The following is a 19,239-nucleotide window of genomic DNA, read 5'->3' on the forward strand; positions in this document are numbered from 1 at the left end:
TCTGTCAGATACTCACCTGTCATGCAGTTCTGTCAGATACTGACCTGTCATGCAGTGCTGTCAGATCCCCACCTGTCATGCAGTGCTGTCAGATACTCACCTGTCATGCAGTGCTGTCAGATACTCACCTGTCATGCAGTGCTGTCAGATACTCACCTGTCATGCAGTGCTGTCAGATACTCACCTGTCATGCAGTGCTGTCAGATACTCACCTGTCCAGTGGATCCAGAGTTATCCTGCTGCAATCCGCTGATCAGGCGGCTCCCGGGCCGTGAATCTTTGTCCTCCCCAAACATCGGAAGCCGGCTACCTCTTCCAGGTTCAGGCAGCTGAACTCCGATGAGGACCACAACACTGTCCACTCACCAGCCGCTGTTATTCCCGCAGACTCCTGGGATATGTGACCTGGAATCCCAGGAGGTGGAGGCAGCAGGGACACTCCATTGTCACCTAGGTTAGAATGGCGGCGGGTAAACGGAGTGCAAAAAATAAAAATAAATTAACAAAAAGGGGGGAGACCGCGCACAGAGCTTCAGGTGATCTGGGGGGGGGGGGGGTGGAGGTCCCAATTATTGTACCTTTGATTTACATATTTTCCAGGTCATCCTGGACCCGCCCCCAGCCTGTGATTGGACAGTGAAGGGAGAAGCAGCTCAGTGATGATCTGATATCTCCAACACTTTCTCCTTCTATCAACATGCTTCTTGTCTGCTCATGAACTAGCTCAGGGGTCTCCAAACTTTCTAAACGAAGGGCCAGTTTACGGGCCTCTAGACTTTAAAGGGGCCGGACCGTGGCCAGTGGGTGTAGAAAATGTCCTGATGTTAGTGGGAGTAAACAATGTCCCATCATTGGTGTCAGTGGGAGGAATAGTGCCCCATCATTGGTGTCAGTGGGAGGAATAGTGCCCCATCATTGGTGTCAGTGGGAGGAATAGCGTCCCTTCATTGGTGTCAGTGAGAGGAATAGTGCTCCATCATTGGTGTCAGTGGGAGGAATAGTGCCCCATCATTGGTGTCAGTGGGAGGAATAGTGCCCCATCATTGGTGTCAGTGGGAGGAATAGTGTCCCATCATTGGTATCAGTGGGAGGAATAGTGCCCCATCGTTGGTGCCAGTGGGAGGAATAGTGCCCCATCATTGGTGTCAGTGGGAGGAATAGTGACCCATCATTGGTATCAGTGGGAGGAATAGTGACCCATCTTTGGTGTCAGTGGGAGGAATAGTGCCCCATCATTGGTGTCAGTGGGAGGAATAGTGCCCCATCATTGGTGTCAGTGGGAGGAATAGTACCCCATCATTGGTGTCAGTGGGAGGAATAGTGCCCCATCATTGGTGTCAGTGGGAGGAATAGTGCCCAATCACTGGTATCAGTGGGAGGAATAGTGCCCCATCATTGGTGTCAGTGGGAGGAATAGTGCCCCATCATTGGTGTCAGTGGGAGGAATAGTGCCCCATCACTGGTATCAGTGGGAGGAATAGTGCCCCATCATTGGTATCAGTGGGAGGAATAGTGCCCCATCATTGGTGTCAGTGGGAGGAATAGTGCCGCATCATTGGTGTCAGTGGGAGGAATAGTGCCCCATCATTGGTGTCAGTGAGAGGAATAGTGTCCCATCATTGGTGTCAGTGGAAGGAATAGTGTCCCATCATTGGTATCAGTGGGAGGAATAGTGCCCCATCATTGGTATCAGTGGGAGGAATAGTACCCCATCATTGGTGTCAGTGGGAGGAATAGTGTCCCATCATTGGGGTCAGTGGGAGGAATAGTGCCCCATCATTGGTGTCAGTGGAAGGAATAGTGCCGCATCATTGGTGTCAGTGGGAGGAATAATGTGTATTTTCCCAATTCACACTATTCCTATGAATAAAGAACATCCAACCAAGGGAGAAAATATCTTATAACGTTCAATTGTCCGGCTTTTGAACAGAGTGAATGTAGATACATATTTGCTCCGAAAGCTCTGCATTTTTTTTTGTTTTGATAAATGCGCCTCATATGATAGCACTGTGAGGAGGAGGAGTAAAGCACAACCACTGCATAGCGCTACAATGCAGGAAGCAGATTATGTAATGTGTATATATGGCCGCCCGTATACATACTGTATATTATTATGAACTATACATAGAACAAGCTTTCCAAACATTAACAAACACTGATAAGATTCTTCACATGAGGCCGACCTCTATTACATCTCTATCTAAAAACAACCATAAAAATGAATATTTCCTGAATGGATACATTTACCTTTCTGATCTGCTTACGTCTGAAAACACTAATTGTATCACTTTACAGATTACGCAACAAATCAACCAATGGAATGATGGAGAGCCTGCCGCGGTCACTCTCCTCATTGATTTTATATAATCATTGATTGGTGTTTAGAAATATGGAGAGGCTCTATAATCTTCATCCTGATTAATCAATAGCAACAGAGGACCATAAAGCAATTCATTGCTGCACATTATATAGATTAGCCGATCGTCTTCTAATCAGCCTTCATAATGCACAGCAACCAATGGAACAGTGAGTTTCCTTTCTATAGAAAGCCACAGAATTCCCATTCAAAGCTGAAAAATGGGCATTGGGGAATTATGGATAAAAATAAATATGATAGAATAGCGCCACCCTTCAAAGAAAAATAAATAAATACAAATAAATAAAGTCTATAAGTATTTATTTATTTTATTTTGTATAGGATTTACCCTATATCACTGCTGTTTATGTATGGGATTTACCCTATATCACTGCTGTTTTTGTATGGGATTTACCCTATATCACTGCTGTTTTTGTATGAGATTTACCCTATATCACTGCTGTTTTTGTATGGGATTTACCCTATATCACTGCTGTTTATGTATGGGATTTACCCTATATCACTGCTGTTTATGTATGGGATTTACCCTATATCACTGCTGTTTTTGTATGAGATTTACCCTATATCACTGCTGTTTTTGTATGAGATTTACCCTATATCACTGCTGTTTATGTATAGGATTTACCCTATATCACTGCTGTTTTTGTATGAGATTTACCCTATATCACTGCTGTTTTTGTATGGGATTTACCCTATATCACTGCTGTTTTTGTATGAGATTTACCCTATATCACTGCTGTTTTTGTATGAGATTTACCCTATATCACTGCTGTTTTTGTATGGGATTTACCCTATATCACTGCTGTTTTTGTATGAGATTTACCCTATATCACTGCTGTTTTTGTATGGGATTTACCCTATATCACTGCTGTTTTTGTATGAGATTTACCCTATATCACTGCTGTTTATGTATGGGATTTACCCTATATCACTGCTGTTTTTGTATGAGATTTACCCTATATCACTGCTGTTTTTGTATGGGATTTACCCTATATCACTGCTGTTTATGTATGGGATTTACCCTATATCGCTACTGTTTATGTATGGGATTTACCCTATATCACTGCTGTTTATGTATGGGATTTACCCTATATCACTGCTGTTTTTGTATGAGATTTACCCTATATCACTGCTGTTTATGTATGGGATTTACCCTATATCACTGCTGTTTTTGTATGAGATTTACCCTATATCACTGCTGTTTTTGTATGGGATTTACCCTATATCACTGCTGTTTATGTATGGGATTTACCCTATATCGCTACTGTTTATGTATGGGATTTACCCTATATCACTGCTGTTTTTGTATGGGATTTACCCTATATCACTGCTGTTTATGTATGGGATTTACCCTATATCGCTACTGTTTATGTATGGGATTTACCCTATATCACTGCTGTTTATGTATGGGATTTACCCTATATCACTGCTGTTTATGTATGGGATTTACCCTATATCACTGCTGTTTATGTATGGGATTTACCCTATATCGCTACTGTTTTGCGTCTGTTCTCAAAATATTGGGGTTTTTTTGTATGTTTGTTGTTTAACCACTTTAAGACTGGAAGATTTTACCCCCTTCCTGGACCAGGCCCTATTTTGCCCTATTTTTCAGAGCTGACTTCTCTCTGCAGCTGAGCTGGCCCTGAGTGTAATCTATTTCAGCCATCAACTACACCAGATTAATGACTATACATGAACTGCATACCCCTTGATGCTATATAGGTATGTGTGATGCGCCAACTCTTATCCTGCTTGTTCATGTGCTTATTGAAGTTTGTTTTTGTTGTGCTGCTGACACTTTGCCTTTTTAGACATCCTAGCATGTCAGTCTGTATTTATTTGTTCATGTACCCATGCTTATTGCGGTTGATCTTTTAACTTAATGTTTTAATGTTTTAATCTATCTGTACCTAATATTTGTTTTTTTTTTTTGTTTCTTTCATTTTAATTCATATATATATATATATATATATATATATATATATATATATATATATGTGAAACACTTTTTTTTTTTTTTTTTTTTTTTTTTTTAATTTTTTTTTTTTTTTTCTTTTTGACATGGATTTTCTAAATAATTTGGAACTCCATAAATATGAGATCCTAGATACTCTGTTCTCCACGTTACCATCTGACCTTTTTCATAATTCTGTACAATTGCCCAAACCCACTCGTTACACGCTGTGTGGTAAATTTAAGAAACTTGAGAGACTCTTTCACACGGCTAACACTCACTGGTGGGATAGCTTTTTTCTCAAAAAATACGTAGAAGACAAAATTACACCTAGAGGTCTCCGTATTTTAAAATCCTGTTCATTCTTAGATCCAGCACATACCAAAGATTGGGAGGGCATTGCTGATTTCTGTACCTCCAAATTCATGAATGTCATCATTAGTCAACGCTGCATCAAATATGAAGACGCTGTGCATCACATTCAGATGTTGGTTGAGGATATTCTGTCCTTCAACCAATCTGTTCCCTCCTCATGGTCCGACACCCTCCAAAAGAATACACGGAAAAAAGAGGACAACATGATCCGCACAAAGCTAGGCAAATTCAAACGCGATCTGGGTGATTACCAACATAATAAGGTTTTTTCCTGGAAGCAACATCCTTTAATAACCCCCCTCATGGATCTTCCTTCTTTCCCCCCTCCCCACCACCCAGTCCCTGGTCCTCTTCACCCTCCCATTTGCCCTCCCCCTCTTTCCACTGCTCATAGAAACCCGCCACCATACCCCAACAATAAGACCAGAAAGACCCCCCTACGAAAACAACTAACACCAGGACTTCCAAAGAGTCTATTTGTTCCAAAACAGAAAAAAGTAGGCACTAATATTGCAAGCTTGTCAGGTGGGTTGGCCACACACAAGGTGAGCACCTCTCCCCCTACTGCCACTACCCATAGAGGGAATACACCCCTCAACAAAACATCCTCAATACCCACCAGTCAGCAATGCATCCCACCTAATCCTCCGACTGGCCCCCCTCCATGCACCACCCAGTTAGTCCCTCTCCCGTCTGCAGACAATATAAGCCAAGACCCCCACTCACTTAATGAGAACACTGGCTCGGATCCCACTGAAGGTCCAACCATATTAGTGGGTGATTTCCAGCTTGGTGATATACCACCTCACTCCACCTCTGTGTCTTTTTTAGGGATCAGCCCCCACCTAAAGCAAAGGCTAAAAAGAAAATTCATAGAAGAGGATGTAGAGGAGGAAGGCACAAACACAATAATAGGAGCCAAGGTGCGCAAACTATAAAATTATTTAATCTATCATCACAGGCCCTCACGCCTGCTGATGAAGCCCTACTCAGCAGAGGTCTTTCTTTTTCACCCACCACATATCCCAACTCTTTCCTCCTATTTAAAGATCTTAATCAATTTGTCAGAAAATTGACCCTCAATAGACACTTCAACATTAAGTCCAAGAAGGACTTGAGCAATACACCCCTCCTGGACAAGGACATACCCACTAGCACCCCTGATACTGAACTGCTTACCATTGAGGATGATGTTTTTAGCTTATATGAGGTTGATCCTGACCCCGATGACCCTGACCTCAACCTATACTTGTACACACAACACTTACAGACATCTCCCCCTGTCAAGCACACCAATCTATATCCCCCGTCAGTTTTCTATCCTACTAGGTCCAAAGGCCCGTATATTGAGTCTTTTTACAGAATGGTGTTTTCTGATCTCCAGCAGCTATGTCATCAGCCCTCTAATATTAAGAAATTAATTCACCACAACCTTACCCGCAACGAAACCCTTTCCCTTAAAAAATTTACCGACAATACAGATTTGGTCATTAAACCGGCCGACAAGGGTGGAGCTATAGTCATCCAGGACAGGGCCGATTACATCAGGGAAGCCCTCAGACTCTTGTCTGACACAAACACCTACGTCAAGCTAACCAAGGATCCACTCCCCACCTTTAGATTAGAGGCGGAGTCTTTGATCTGTAACGCAGTTAGAGATAAAGTCCTTGATACCAAAGAAGCCGCTTTTCTTAAAAAGGAATACTACCATACACCTTATTTCTATCACCTTCCCAAGGTACATAAAGACCCCCTCTGCCCACCTGGTAGACCTATCGTTGCTGCCATGGATAGCATCACCAGCGGATTGTCACAGTACATTGATGTATTTTTGCAGCCACTCGCCCAGTCCCTGCAGTCTTATATCAGAGACTCTATCCACCTATTGGAGCTCTTAGCCCCATACTCTTGGGCGGATAGCTATCTTTGGTTGTCCCTGGACGTTAATTCCCTTTATACGTCCATCCCCCATGACATAGGTCTGCGGGCGACACAACACTTTTTATTAAAAGATCCTATGCTCAATAACCAACAAGCCACCTTTATCCTTGATGCCACCGATTTTTGTCTTAGGCATAACTACTTCTGTTTTAATGGCGACTTCTACCTTCAGACCCATGGTACCGCAATGGGCGCTAACTTTGCACCCTCCTACGCTAACCTGACCATGGGTTTCTGGGAAGAATCCTTCATTTGGCACAACAACCCCTTTGCTCAATATCTAGTTTTTTACGGCCGTTACATAGACGATATCATCATCATCTGGGACGGTCCTCCATCCTCGATTGATGATTTTGTCATCCACTGCAACACCAATGATTTCGGTCTCACCTTTACTTCTGTTTGTGATGCGGTTCATCTAGCCTTCCTGGACCTCGAGCTGGGTAGTGAAGGAACTTCCATTTTTGCCCGGAACTACACCAAGCCCACCGCTGGCAACTCGTACCTACACTATAGTAGTTGTCATCATCCCCAGTGGGTAAACAATATACCTAAAGGGCAGTTCTGTCGCCTTAGACAGAACTGTACCAGGGATATAGATTACATCACACAGAGTGATGCTTTGAGAGCCAAGTTTAGGGATAAGGGTTACCCTGACCAATTGGTCAATCAAGCTTACACCACCTTCCTGCCTGGTAAACCCCCCAAAAATACAGCTAAATATGATGAATCCACTCCGAGGTTCATCACCAGATTCCACTGCCGCTACAGGAAAATGGAATCCATACTACAGAAACACTGGAACATTCTATTACAGGACCCCCATCTTTTACCCAGTTTAGGTCACAAACCTGGAGTTACTTACCGTAGGGCTCCCACCCTAAAAAACAAAATTGCACCCAGTCGTCTCAAAACTAAAAAAGTCCATAATCCACTATGCCTCATTCCCTTAAAGGGCATGTATCGATGTAACAAGCCTTTATGCAAAACATGTGCCTTTGTGCGACATGGTAAAAAACAGTTCACCCATGAGAATAAGACTTACCGTTTGGAAGAATTCTACAACTGTTCTACTGATTACGTGATCTACTGCCTGACCTGTCCCTGTGGACTACTCTATGTTGGTCGCACCATCCGCCCACTACGGCAACGATTTGGTCGCCATCGCAGGTTTGTGGAGGAGGGTTGTGACCAACATAGCGTACCAAGCCATTTCCTCGAGTTCCACAACAAGTCCACATCAGGATTGGAGGTTTGGGTAATAGAGTCTATCCCCAAACTTCCATCTGAGGCCGAACGATTTGCCAAATTATGCCAACGAGAGACATTTTGGATCTATACCCTGGATTCACTTTCACCCAAGGGTTTAAACGAAGAGCTAGATGTTAACACCATATTATGATTAGAGCCGATGTATGTCTTTTTACCTTGTTAAATAACCATTTTTTTTTTTTTTTTTTTTTTTAATGCGATTTCATTTGTATGTGATTTTTTTTTTTTTTTTTTTTTATGTGTTTATTTTCTTATTGCCGCTTTAAGTATTGTGGTCCCACTGTCCAGCCCATTTACAATGGCCACTTTAAGTCCATCTGTATCCACCCAGCTTGAGTGCTGGCTTCCTATAAACTTGTTCAGCTCTTCTGTGTAATGCCACTGCACTTGAGAAAGGAGCGCGCACGCCCTGTGAGGCTACTGCGCACGCTCGGAAACGCGTTGTGCGTTTGGCTGCTGGATCTGTCACGCTGGGCTCCCCTATCTGTTGGCGCCGGATGTACTGAGGAGCAGGGCGCCCTTCTGAAGCCGACAGCCATTCTACCTAACGGTCTCTCGGCTCACCAGGTGTCTCCCTGAGGAACAGAACACCTTCCTGAAGCTGCTGACCATCCTACTATCTGGTCTCTTGGCTCTCCAGACATCTCCCTCCTTCAGCATCCCCTGCACCATCTCTTGGAGCTACTAACATCCAGCCGTGGACCCCTGTGTTCCTGCAGACCACCTAACAGATGAGCTATTTTATACTGTTTTAAATGTGAGCAGTTTTCCTGTACCTGCATTACCCTTTTAATTAAACTGATAACACTTAGAGGCGCTCTGCTTTTTGTTTTTATTTTGCGATTTGGCACTGCGTTACTTTAACTGACATTTGCGCGGTCGTGCGACGCTGTACCCAAATTTACGTCCTTTTTTTTACCCACAAATAGAGCTTTCTTTTGGTGGTATTTTATCATCTGTGCGATTTTTGTTTTTTTTGCGTTATAAACAAAAAAAGAGCGACAATTTTGAAAAAAAAAAAAAAAAACAATATTTAACAAAAAACAAAAACATTTAAAAATCTAATTTTTTTTAACATTTTTGGCCAATTTGTTTTCTGCTACATATGTTTGGTAAAAAAAAATCACAATAAGTGTATTTTGATTGGTTTGCGCAAAAGTTATCGCGTTTACTAACTACAGGAAAGATTTAAGTCACTTTTATTGTTTTTTGTTTTTTTTACTAGTAATGGCGGCAATCTGTGATTTTTTTTGCGGGACTGGGACATTGCGGCAGACAGATCGGACCCTTGACTGACATTTTTGACACTTTTGGGGGGACCAGTGAAATTACTACAGTAATCAGTGCTAAAAATATGCAATGTTACTGTAATAATGACACTGGCAGGGAAGGGGTTAACACTGTTGGTGATCAAGGGGTTAAATGTATGCCTCATGCTTACTGACGTGTGTGGGGGAGGGGGTTCTGTGACACAGACACAGATTGCAGTCTCAGCTATGCTGAATCCTGTGATCTGTCTGTCACTGAGAAGATCCGCCTGCTTTGTTTACATAAGCAGGTGGGTCTTCTCACCATTTCCCTGATGATCAGGGGAGGGAGGTGGCAATCGCCGCCTTTCCTTCCCCGGCCCGACTCTTGCTGTGTCTAAACACAGCTGTAGCGAGCCTCCGGCGGCACGCACACACGCACGCACGCACCGCCGGAATCACATGAACTCCAGCGACGTAGACGTAGGTCTACGTCGCTGGACCCAGGAAAGACGCACTGCCGCAGTAGGATTACTGTGAGCAGTCGGCAAGTGGTTAAGCACATTTATCACATTTAAAAAATAGGGGGAGTTTTGGGACTTTATATGAGGTGTGTCACTGGAACCAATCAGTATCATATACCAAGTATGTCATATCTACCAATGGTGTTTATCAATGGCGATAACAGCAATAACAAATTGGAAAAATAAATTATGCATCATGGTAAAAGCAGTATAAGTAACATTAGTCACAAATTGTAACCATAGAACATACATCCTATTTAGAGCCATGCATGTGAGAGAACCGTAGATACATTGATAAAAACATGACCCACGGACGTGGGGACAATAATTGTAAACTGATTGCAAGCAAGATCTCATTGAAAGATAAATATAGTATATGACAAATAAAGACAACATTTGTAACACATAATAATAATAATAATAATAATAATAATAAAGCAATTGCATCCTAAATTCTCAACGCGTTTCATGAAAAAGCTATCACTTCCTCAGGAGCGGTGCAATCGGTTTGAAGTCCGGCTTGCAATCTTAACACATGCTATTAGGGACTAGCTTGGAGCATCATTTATCACTTGATATATTTGTGTTGCACTTTATTCACTTTATATGCTAAGTATTGATGATCACCTGTTCAAAATTTATGGCCTATCGGATTCCTAGCTTTGCACCTTAATATTCATTGGTTTAGCTCTCACTTGTGTCTGTAAAGACATTTCTGCACATTTTATTCTGTGAAGGGTAGCGCTACACAATTATATTTATTTCTACATTATTTTTTGCTCAGGATAAGCAACTCAGTGGCAGCCTTACTCATACATTTACCACCTTTTCTATATCGTGATAGGGCGAGAGGGTAACACATTCAATTTGGGGAATTAGGGGTGTGGCTTTGGAGCCATAGGGACAGATCTGAGATCTAGACGTGTTAAATGTACCCAAGCAATACTCTGAGACTTGTAACTTTTTTCTTACATTCCTACTAACAAATCGATGTGCACTTCTTGTGCCTGGCACTCCTATTCTGCTGCTTTTAGCTGTATATCTGCAGTGAGAGATCATATAAGGCACTGCTGCCTCTGACTACTGATCTTAGCAGCAGAGGCGAAACTAGAAACTTCAAGCCCCAGTGCAAGAAACAATGAATGGCAGCCGGCTGGGGCCCTTCCCACTGATCCTGGGGCCCCTTCCCCCTGATCCTGGGGCAGCAGGACCTGGATAGGAGGGGCGGCGTATAGAGGAACCAAACCCCTCCATTTGCAGCCGCTAAATGCCTGCAGGAGGGAGAGGAGGAGAAGAAGGATTTCAGCGGTTGCAAGAAGAAAATAGAGGGAATCCTCTCCTCTATTTGCTGCCCCTGCTGCTTCTTCTGTCTAGGTGTACATGGGCTGGGTCAATTGCAACCCCTGTAGGTTTGCCCCTGGGATGAGTGGCAGAGGTAGTGGAGCGGGGGAGGGATTAGTGGCAGCGGTGGTGGTGGTGGAGGGGTGGGATAGGATCAGTGGCATCGGTGATGGTGGTGGGGGGGTGGCATGGGATCAGTGACAGCAGTGGTGGGAGGGGATGGAATCAGTGGCAGTGGTGGCTATAGAAGGGGGGGGGATGGAATGAGTAGCAGCAGTGGTGGTGGGTGGATGGGATGAGTGGCAGTGGTGGTGGGGGGGGGGACATTAATGGTAGTGGTGGGGAGGGGATGGGATCAGTGGCAGCAGTGGTGGAGGGGGGATGGGATCAGTGGCAACATTGGGGGTGGATGGCATTGGGTTCAGTGGCAGTGCTGATATATGGAGATTGGATTAGTCAGTGACAATGCTGATATGTGGAGATTGGATTAGTCAGTGACAGTGCTGATATGGGAGGGGGATGGGATCAGTCAGTGGCAGTGCTGATATGGGGGGATGGGATCAGTCAGTGGCAGTGCTGATTTTTGGGATGGTATCAGTTTCACTCACTTGCAGATCACTCGGTTCCCCCTCCCTGCTCATTCTCAGTGTATATCCTGCTTCCTTCCTTCACGTGTCTCCAGTGACACGTCTCCCGACATGGGGTCTCCTTACATGGTGGACAGCCCCCCCTCCCTTTAAACTATCAGCCCAGGCCGGGACAGCTGACTTTCTCTTTTAGTCTATGCCTCCCGACATGGCATCTCCATATCCTACTGAACTCAATGGGTGGGTGGAGAGGATGGGTGGGGCGGTCCGATGTGTGGAAACTGTGTGCTTGTGAGTGCCCAGCGTACCTGCTCCCGTCTCAGATTGGTAGAAGAACCTTTGAGTGGCATGCGGGTGGCAGACCCCCCTCTACAGGGGCAAAACTCCAGGGCCTGGTCGCAAGTGCAACCATTGCGACCCTGGTAGTTCCGCCAACTGTTTAGAAAATCTGGAGTGAGATTTGCTCATGTCACTGCTGTGCTGATCACTGGTCTCCTTGCTGGAGGGGAAGCTGTACCTGAGGACCTGCAGTGCAAGGATCTTCTTGCTTCTGCTTCATCCATTCTTTGGATTTGTGCTTCCTTCACCTCTCCTACAGCTTTAGGATTGTTCCTCCATCAGTCATCAAGGGAGAGCCCTGATAGAAAAAAGTTAAGCCCCGTCCCTATCAAGATGGCAACCTTGTACAGAGACACAATGTAGAACAAGGCATGGTAGGTCAGTAAAGATCATCTGCAGGAGACCACAGATGATACTGGTGACTCGTCCTTTGCCCTCTGCTTGCCTTCTTCCACAGTATAGCTCCTCAAAATATAATTCAGGGCAAGGGTAATTTCTCAGTTATAGAAAGACTTATATGTCGCCAGATTCACTTACTGGCTTTTCCACCAATGAGATCTCCCACTATAGTTCTTGGCTGTTTTCTGCCCATCTTGACCCTTTGGGTCTTCCGGCCGCCACTGAGCTTTTTCCTTGTCTCTTGTTGCATTCCCCATTATAGGAAACACATAGAGATTCCAAAGGGAAAAACAGGACACTCTTGTAATGACAAATGTTAAAGCACAGTCATTGAAGTGCAGAGATATCACAAATGGAGTCCAAGAGACTTGTAGGCAGGTGCAGTTAGCTAGTCTGCCACTAGGGGGCTCTGTGCCAGAATAGTGTCTGGTTCTAGAAGATAGTGTCATCAGGTGCTAGGCTCATTTAAGTTAGAGCCCTCCAGTAGTGATGTAATGTGTAAGTCAGGGCTCACATATAAGCCAGGTTGAGAGGGACACTAGGGCAGTTGGGGCATGGGAGCCAAACACCTCACATCTATGTACATGTAGCCAGCAAGTGGAAGTCCTGGACAGGGCTGGAGGCCGGGGGAAAATAGACCAGCACTTAGACCAGGGCCGGATTAAGAGCATCATGGTCTTGGTGCTGAGGATTTTGAAGGGCCTTAAGGGCCGTGCCTTGCCATGCACCCAGAGGAGGAAGGGTGCAGCCATGCATGCCTAATTCAACATGGGATGCTGTCTCTGAAGCCCATAAACACATCCATGCATCGGCAACTGTCCCTCCTTGTCCGGCCTTCGTGCTGTGTGGGGAGGTTCTGAGGGTGCTGCATGGGGAAGCGAGCATAGAAGCCAGACTTCTGTGTTTACAAGTGACAGAAGAGCGGTAACAGTGAATATGGCCAACCCGGGGCCTATATAAAAGGTAGGGGCCTGGAGCTGCAGCTCCAATAGCCCCTACGTTAATCTGGCCCTGACTTAGACAAGTCAGCTGTGGACTCCCTGACTCTTATGGAGGTGGGGGCTAGGGCGGGTTGCAAAAGGTCTTTAGGACAAGGCCAAGCGTTCCCTGAGTAAGGTTATCCCCCTGGGGGATTCCAGTAGAGGTGTACCTATGGAGGAGGTGACTGCAGAGATCCGATCAAGTGAGTAGTAATGTCCCTGGGGGGAAAGAGACTGTTTGAGGGAAGATGGCTTACTTTAATGGTGCTTTCACATGTGACTTCTGCGGACCATCCACTAAATGTGATTGACAATGTACTGTCAAGTGACCTTGGATAGTATGTCGATGTTTATGCCATTTTCCAAGTACCACCAGTAAAGTGCAGCATCTCTAATAATGTGTGGACATTACTTCCTTTGGGGATATAAAGGTCAACAGCTGGAAATGTCATGTGGAGGACCCTGGGGTGGAGTGGGGGACAATATGGTGGAGGATACAGCCTCAGAAGAATGTTCACTGTTCTAGGAAGGAGAGGAGGAGGGCAGGGACTTTGGCTTTTGGCGCCAACACTGACTGTAGCTAATCACAAGCTCCCTCTTACAGACTTATAAAAAAATTAAAGCCCAGCCAAATTGTCTTTTTTCATTTTGAACAGAGTGGGGAAGGGATGGACCCTCTATCAGGTCTCTATTGCAGTCCGTGTCCCCATATGGAAGATCTACCTTCACTTCCTGTTCTGACAGGATCTCCACAGTGCATACAGACTGCAACAAAACTGAAATATCAGATGTGGGTGGACTGGCCCTTTAACAGTTTGGTTTCTCTACACATTTTGCACCGGCCATTGTTCTGTATCTTGCATTTATGACATCAAATTAGTCTGAAAAAGCCACAGAGGACAGTTGGCGGTTCCCATGGTGACGATCCGAACTCAAATACTCGGCAACGGAGAGTTCAAGTACACATACAAGCATAATGGAAGAAGATGGGTAGTAACAAGTAGAGTGCAGAGAACGGAGATCCCTCCATGTCCCGGGGGTTATACATCATATGAGGATTCATTAGGAACAATCCCTCCCAATACTTGTCAGTTGATATAATTGTACAGTAATATTGTGTGAATAATCCCGAGTAAGAATTTTGTATTTGTTTAAATTAGGTTTGATTATCTGATCTTTTTTCATTTTGATCCCCCTTAATTTTTGGGAATAAATACTGCTGTGTGGTTACGCAATATTGCAGATGGAATATCTGAAATCATTCCCTTTGCCAGAGGAAAGGCGGCAGGAGACGGAGCTTGGCACTTTTGTGGAGGACCAGTGGGAAAAAGCTCTTCCAGCGGTGCCACAATGTAGGGATCGGCCAATTATCGGCAAGGACGATATATCGAGGACCGATATGTACTTTCCCTGATATATCGGAATCGGCCCCGGAGATTACCGATATTGTCGTGACCTCATTGCGTATGTTGCGCCACGTGCCTCCGCGCACTGGGACAGCTTCTGCCTTCTTAGGCCGCCTCCCTCAGCCTCGTCTGGAGTCGGGGAGTCTCGGGAGTGAGACAGTGAGTGTACAGTGCAGTGTATACACACAGTGTGTTTAACACAACCACCATACATACACACACAGCAGCACGGTGACAGCCAGCCAGCCACCCACACACCCACAGGCCTGTACCAGTCAGTCAGCCACAGGCCCTATCTGTGCCAGCCACCCACCACACAGGGTGCCAGCCAGCCACCCACCACACAGGGTGCCAGCCAGCCACCCACCCACCACAGGGTGCCAGCCAGCCACCCACCCACCACAGGGTGCCAGCCAGCCACCCACCCACCACAGGGTGCCAGCCAGCCAGCCATCCACCACAGGGTACCAGCCAGCCACCCACCAAAGGGTGCCAGCCAGCCACCCATCCACCACAGGGTGCCAGCCAGCCAGTCATCTACCACAGGATGCCAGCCAGCCACCCACCAAAGGGTGCCAGCCAGCCAGCCACCCACCAAGGTGGGTTCAGTAACAGATTTGTGTCGAAAATTGTGTTTATTTTGCAAAACTTTAAATGTTCAAACTATCGGCCCATATCGGCCGATCCCGAAAGGCAATGGCCAAAGTATCGGTATCAGCAACGAAAAACCGATATCGGTCGATCCCTACCACAATGTTCTCTTAATGTATTGCAAAGGCTCATACAATTATATATCCTTCTAAGGGTTCATTATACTCCAGTCACACTGCACACAATGGGCCTCTTAGACATCCCTATTTGCGGTAAATGTTGCTGGGACCACAGGGACCTAATTAATCTATTGTGTCCCAAATTACATAGGTACTGGGAGCCAGTGGTGAATGCCGTGAATGAGGTTTTCCAAACATCCATCCTACTCCACCCTAAACTTTGCCTACAGGGCATTTTAGATGACCTTCAACTGCCTGTTTCACCAGAGAAGCTGTGGCTGGAGCCCTTTTCCAGGCCTGGAAGGTTCTCCTAAGGCATTGGAAATCTTCAGACCCTCCCTCGCAAAAAGAGTGGGTACAGTGCATGGGAGAAACTCTTCACCTAGAGAAGTACATATGCCACCATAGAGGTTGACCCCGTAAATATGAGAACCTTTGGGGTCCATTATTGGATAACCCAAGGCTGGGCCCGCAAGACCTAGTCATAGATAGACTCTTTGTAGGTCCATACGCACTCCTTTGGCTTATGGTCTTGGTTCGGGTGGTTGGTTGGTTGGAGATTCTGCTTAAGCTGTACGCTGTCTTCCCTTTGATGTACCCCCTGTTAGCATTATGATCGGCCTGTTGGTCTTGCTATGATGTACTCGGTCTGTATCACTGACTAATTTTGAGGCTGTACACAAAATCACTGATCGATGTTCTGGTGGATATTCTGTTCTGGAATTGCTGTTCTGTTATTTATTTTTTTTTCAATAAATTGTATAAAATAAATAAAAATACTGCTGTGTATACTGGGAAGCCTTTCCATCATGGTTCCTCTATATAATAATCATGTTGCTCCCCCCAATTTCCAATTAATATAATTGTGAGCAACGTTGTGTTACTAATCCTCTGTAATAATTTAGTCGTTTTTTAAAAAGTAAATTGATTATTTGTTATTTTATTTTGAGTCTCTTTTTTTTTTTTGGGACTAAAAACTGTTGTGTATATTGGGAAGCCTTTCCATCATGGATCCTCTATATATACTGCACAGCAGTAACCGGCATTGGGTGGGCAGTACAGTATTTGTTGCCTCCAAATTTTCAATTTAAACTGTTGTGCAGCCACATTGTGTTATGGATTCTTTCTAAGAAAGTTGTAGTTTCTTTAAATTAAATCGGATATATTTGACATTTTTTATTTTTATTTTCTTTTTGGGTTAAATACTGCTTTGTATATTGGGAAGCTTTTCCATCATGTTCCCTCTATATATTGTACACATTAGGCTGAGTATTGGGTGGACGGTATGTGTAACCTCCCAGCTTGCAATTGATGCAATTGTGCAGTAATATTGTATTACTAATACTTTGTAAGAATGTCGTAGTATGAAATTAATTTTAATATTTGTTATTTAAATCCCTTTTTTTATTTTTATTTTTTTTTATTAAATACTGCTTTTTACAATGGGAAGCCTTTCTATCATGTCTCCTCTATATGATATTACTTGTAAAGCATTCTACACAGCAGTGGACTCAGTATTGAGAGTATTTGTTGCCATACAATTTCCAATAGATACAATTGTGCAGTAACATTGTATTAGTAACTCTTTATAAGAAGGATAACAAATCGCTACAAATTCTTCTCCTGTAGGGAAGACCCACTCACCTGATATCAGAATTACTGGGGTGGGACAGATAGAGCCCGCTCAGCAAGGTCAGGTCCACCAAACTCACCAAAGTTTTGGGCATCTGTAAAATAAAAAAATAAAAAAATGCCATAATATCTTTTTTTTATGATTTAAATTTTTTTTTATTTCTGGAAAGAACTGTAAGAACCAAATTACATAGGGAATTAGGCAGAAAAAAAAGATAAGGAGACGTTTCCACTAGTGTGACTTTGGACACATAAAGTCACATGACAAGTCACATCACATTGATTTCAATGACACCCCTTCCAATCTATGCTACTTAAAGTTGCAGCGACTCTGAAAAGGTGCCTGCACTACTTTGATGCGACTTTGATTCAGAGAGTGTAATTTTGGATCAAATTTGTACTCAAAGTGGCACTCCAAAGTCACACTTTAAATCGCAGGACTTTGGAGTTGCACTGGTGGAAACGTAGCCTAAATATCTGTCAAGTTCAACCTCGTACCCCAGCCGGCCTGGTCCATGAGAAGACACAACAGACCCTAGGGAAACCTTCAGCCAATTAAGCTGGCCTTCTTGGATCATAGTCATGCACTTGACTGACCACACTGTACAAAGCAATAAAGTTCTGATTGGTTTCTTTTGCTGTCCCTCCCCCTATCAGTGCTGCTCTCATCGGTTGAGAAGGATTCCCCTCCCTCCACCGGTGGTGCTCTGATTGGTTGAGATTGCTGCCCCTTCCTCTACCGGTGGTTCTATGATTGGTTGAGATTGCTGCCCCTCCCTCTACCGGTGGTGCTCTGATTGGTTGAGATTGCTGCCCCTCCCTCTACCAGTGGTGCTCTGATTGGTTGAGATTGCTGCCCCTCCCTCTACCAGTGGTGCTCTGATTAATTGAGATTGCTGCCCCTTCCTCTACCAGTGGTGCTCTGATTGGTTGAGATTGCTTCCCCTCCCTCTACCGGTGGTGCTCTGATTGGTTGACGTTGCTGCCCCTCCCTCTACCGGTGGTGCTCTGATTAATTGAGATTGCTGCCCCTCCCTCTAACGGTGGTGCTCTGATTAATTGAGATTGCTGCCCCTCCCTCTACCGGTGGTGCTCTGATTAATTGAGATTGCTGCCCCTTCCTCTACCGGTGGTGCTCTGATTAATTGAGATTGCTGCCCCTTCCTATACCAATGGTGCTCTGATTGGTTGAGATTGCTGCCCCTCCCTCTACCAGTGGTGCTCTGATTAATTGAGATTGCTGCCCCTTCCTCTACCAGTGGTGCTCTGATTGGTTGAGATTGCTTCCCCTCCCTCTACCGGTGGTGCTCTGATTGGTTGACGTTGCTGCCCCTCCCTCTACCGGTGGTGCTCTGATTAATTGAGATTGCTGCCCCTCCCTCTGATGGTGGTGCTCTGATTAATTGAGATTGCTGCCCCTCCCTCTACCGGTGGTGCTCTGATTAATTGAGATTGCTGCCCCTCCCTCTGACGGTGGTGCTCTGATTAATTGAGATTGCTGCCCCTCCCTCTACCGGTGGTGCTCTGATTAATTGAGATTGCTGCCCCTTCCTCTACCGGTGGTGCTCTGATTAATTGAGATTGCTGCCCCTTCCTATACCAATGGTGCTCTGATTGGTTGAGATTGCTGCCCCTCCCTCTACCGGTGGTGCTCTGATTTATTGAGACTGTTGGCCCTTCCTCTACCGGTGGTGCTCTGATTGGTTGAGATTGCTTCATTTTTCAGTTTTGATTGGCATGTACCTTCATATACACCTGGAATCTAAAAGTATACAGCATCTCACAGAAGTAAGTACACCCCTCACATTTCTGTAAACATTTTATTCTATCTTTTCATGTGACAACACTGAAGAAATGAGACTTTGCTACAATGTAAAGTAGTGAGTGTACAGCTTGTATAACAGTGTAAATTTACTGTCCCCTCAAAATAACTCAACACACAGCCATTAATGTCTAAACCGCTGGCAACAAAAGTGAGTACACCCCTAAGTGACAATGTCCAAATTGGGCCCAATTAGCCATTTCCCTCCCCGATGTCATGTGACTCGTTAGTGTTACAAGGTCTCAGGTGTGAATGGGGAGCAGGTGTGTT

At 44.7% G+C, this 19,239-nt stretch overlaps 1 protein-coding gene across 1 annotated transcript in view; it reads right to left on the minus strand.

The window, feature by feature from the left end:
* Window positions 1–19,239, minus strand: part of PLB1 (phospholipase B1) — a gene marked incomplete at its 5' end in the record, with an annotated part of 217,657 nt that overhangs the window by 173,545 nt on the left and 24,873 nt on the right. Inside the window, one exon of the mRNA XM_082251005.1 lies at window positions 17,160–17,242. Within this exon, the coding sequence (XP_082107131.1) occupies window positions 17,160–17,242 (83 nt within the window). The remainder of the gene's footprint in view (window positions 1–17,159; window positions 17,243–19,239) is intronic.

This window comes from Pelophylax lessonae, assembly GCF_965119305.1.
Source record: "Pelophylax lessonae genome assembly, chromosome: 3".
Classification (NCBI taxonomy): Eukaryota; Metazoa; Chordata; class Amphibia; order Anura; family Ranidae; genus Pelophylax; species Pelophylax lessonae.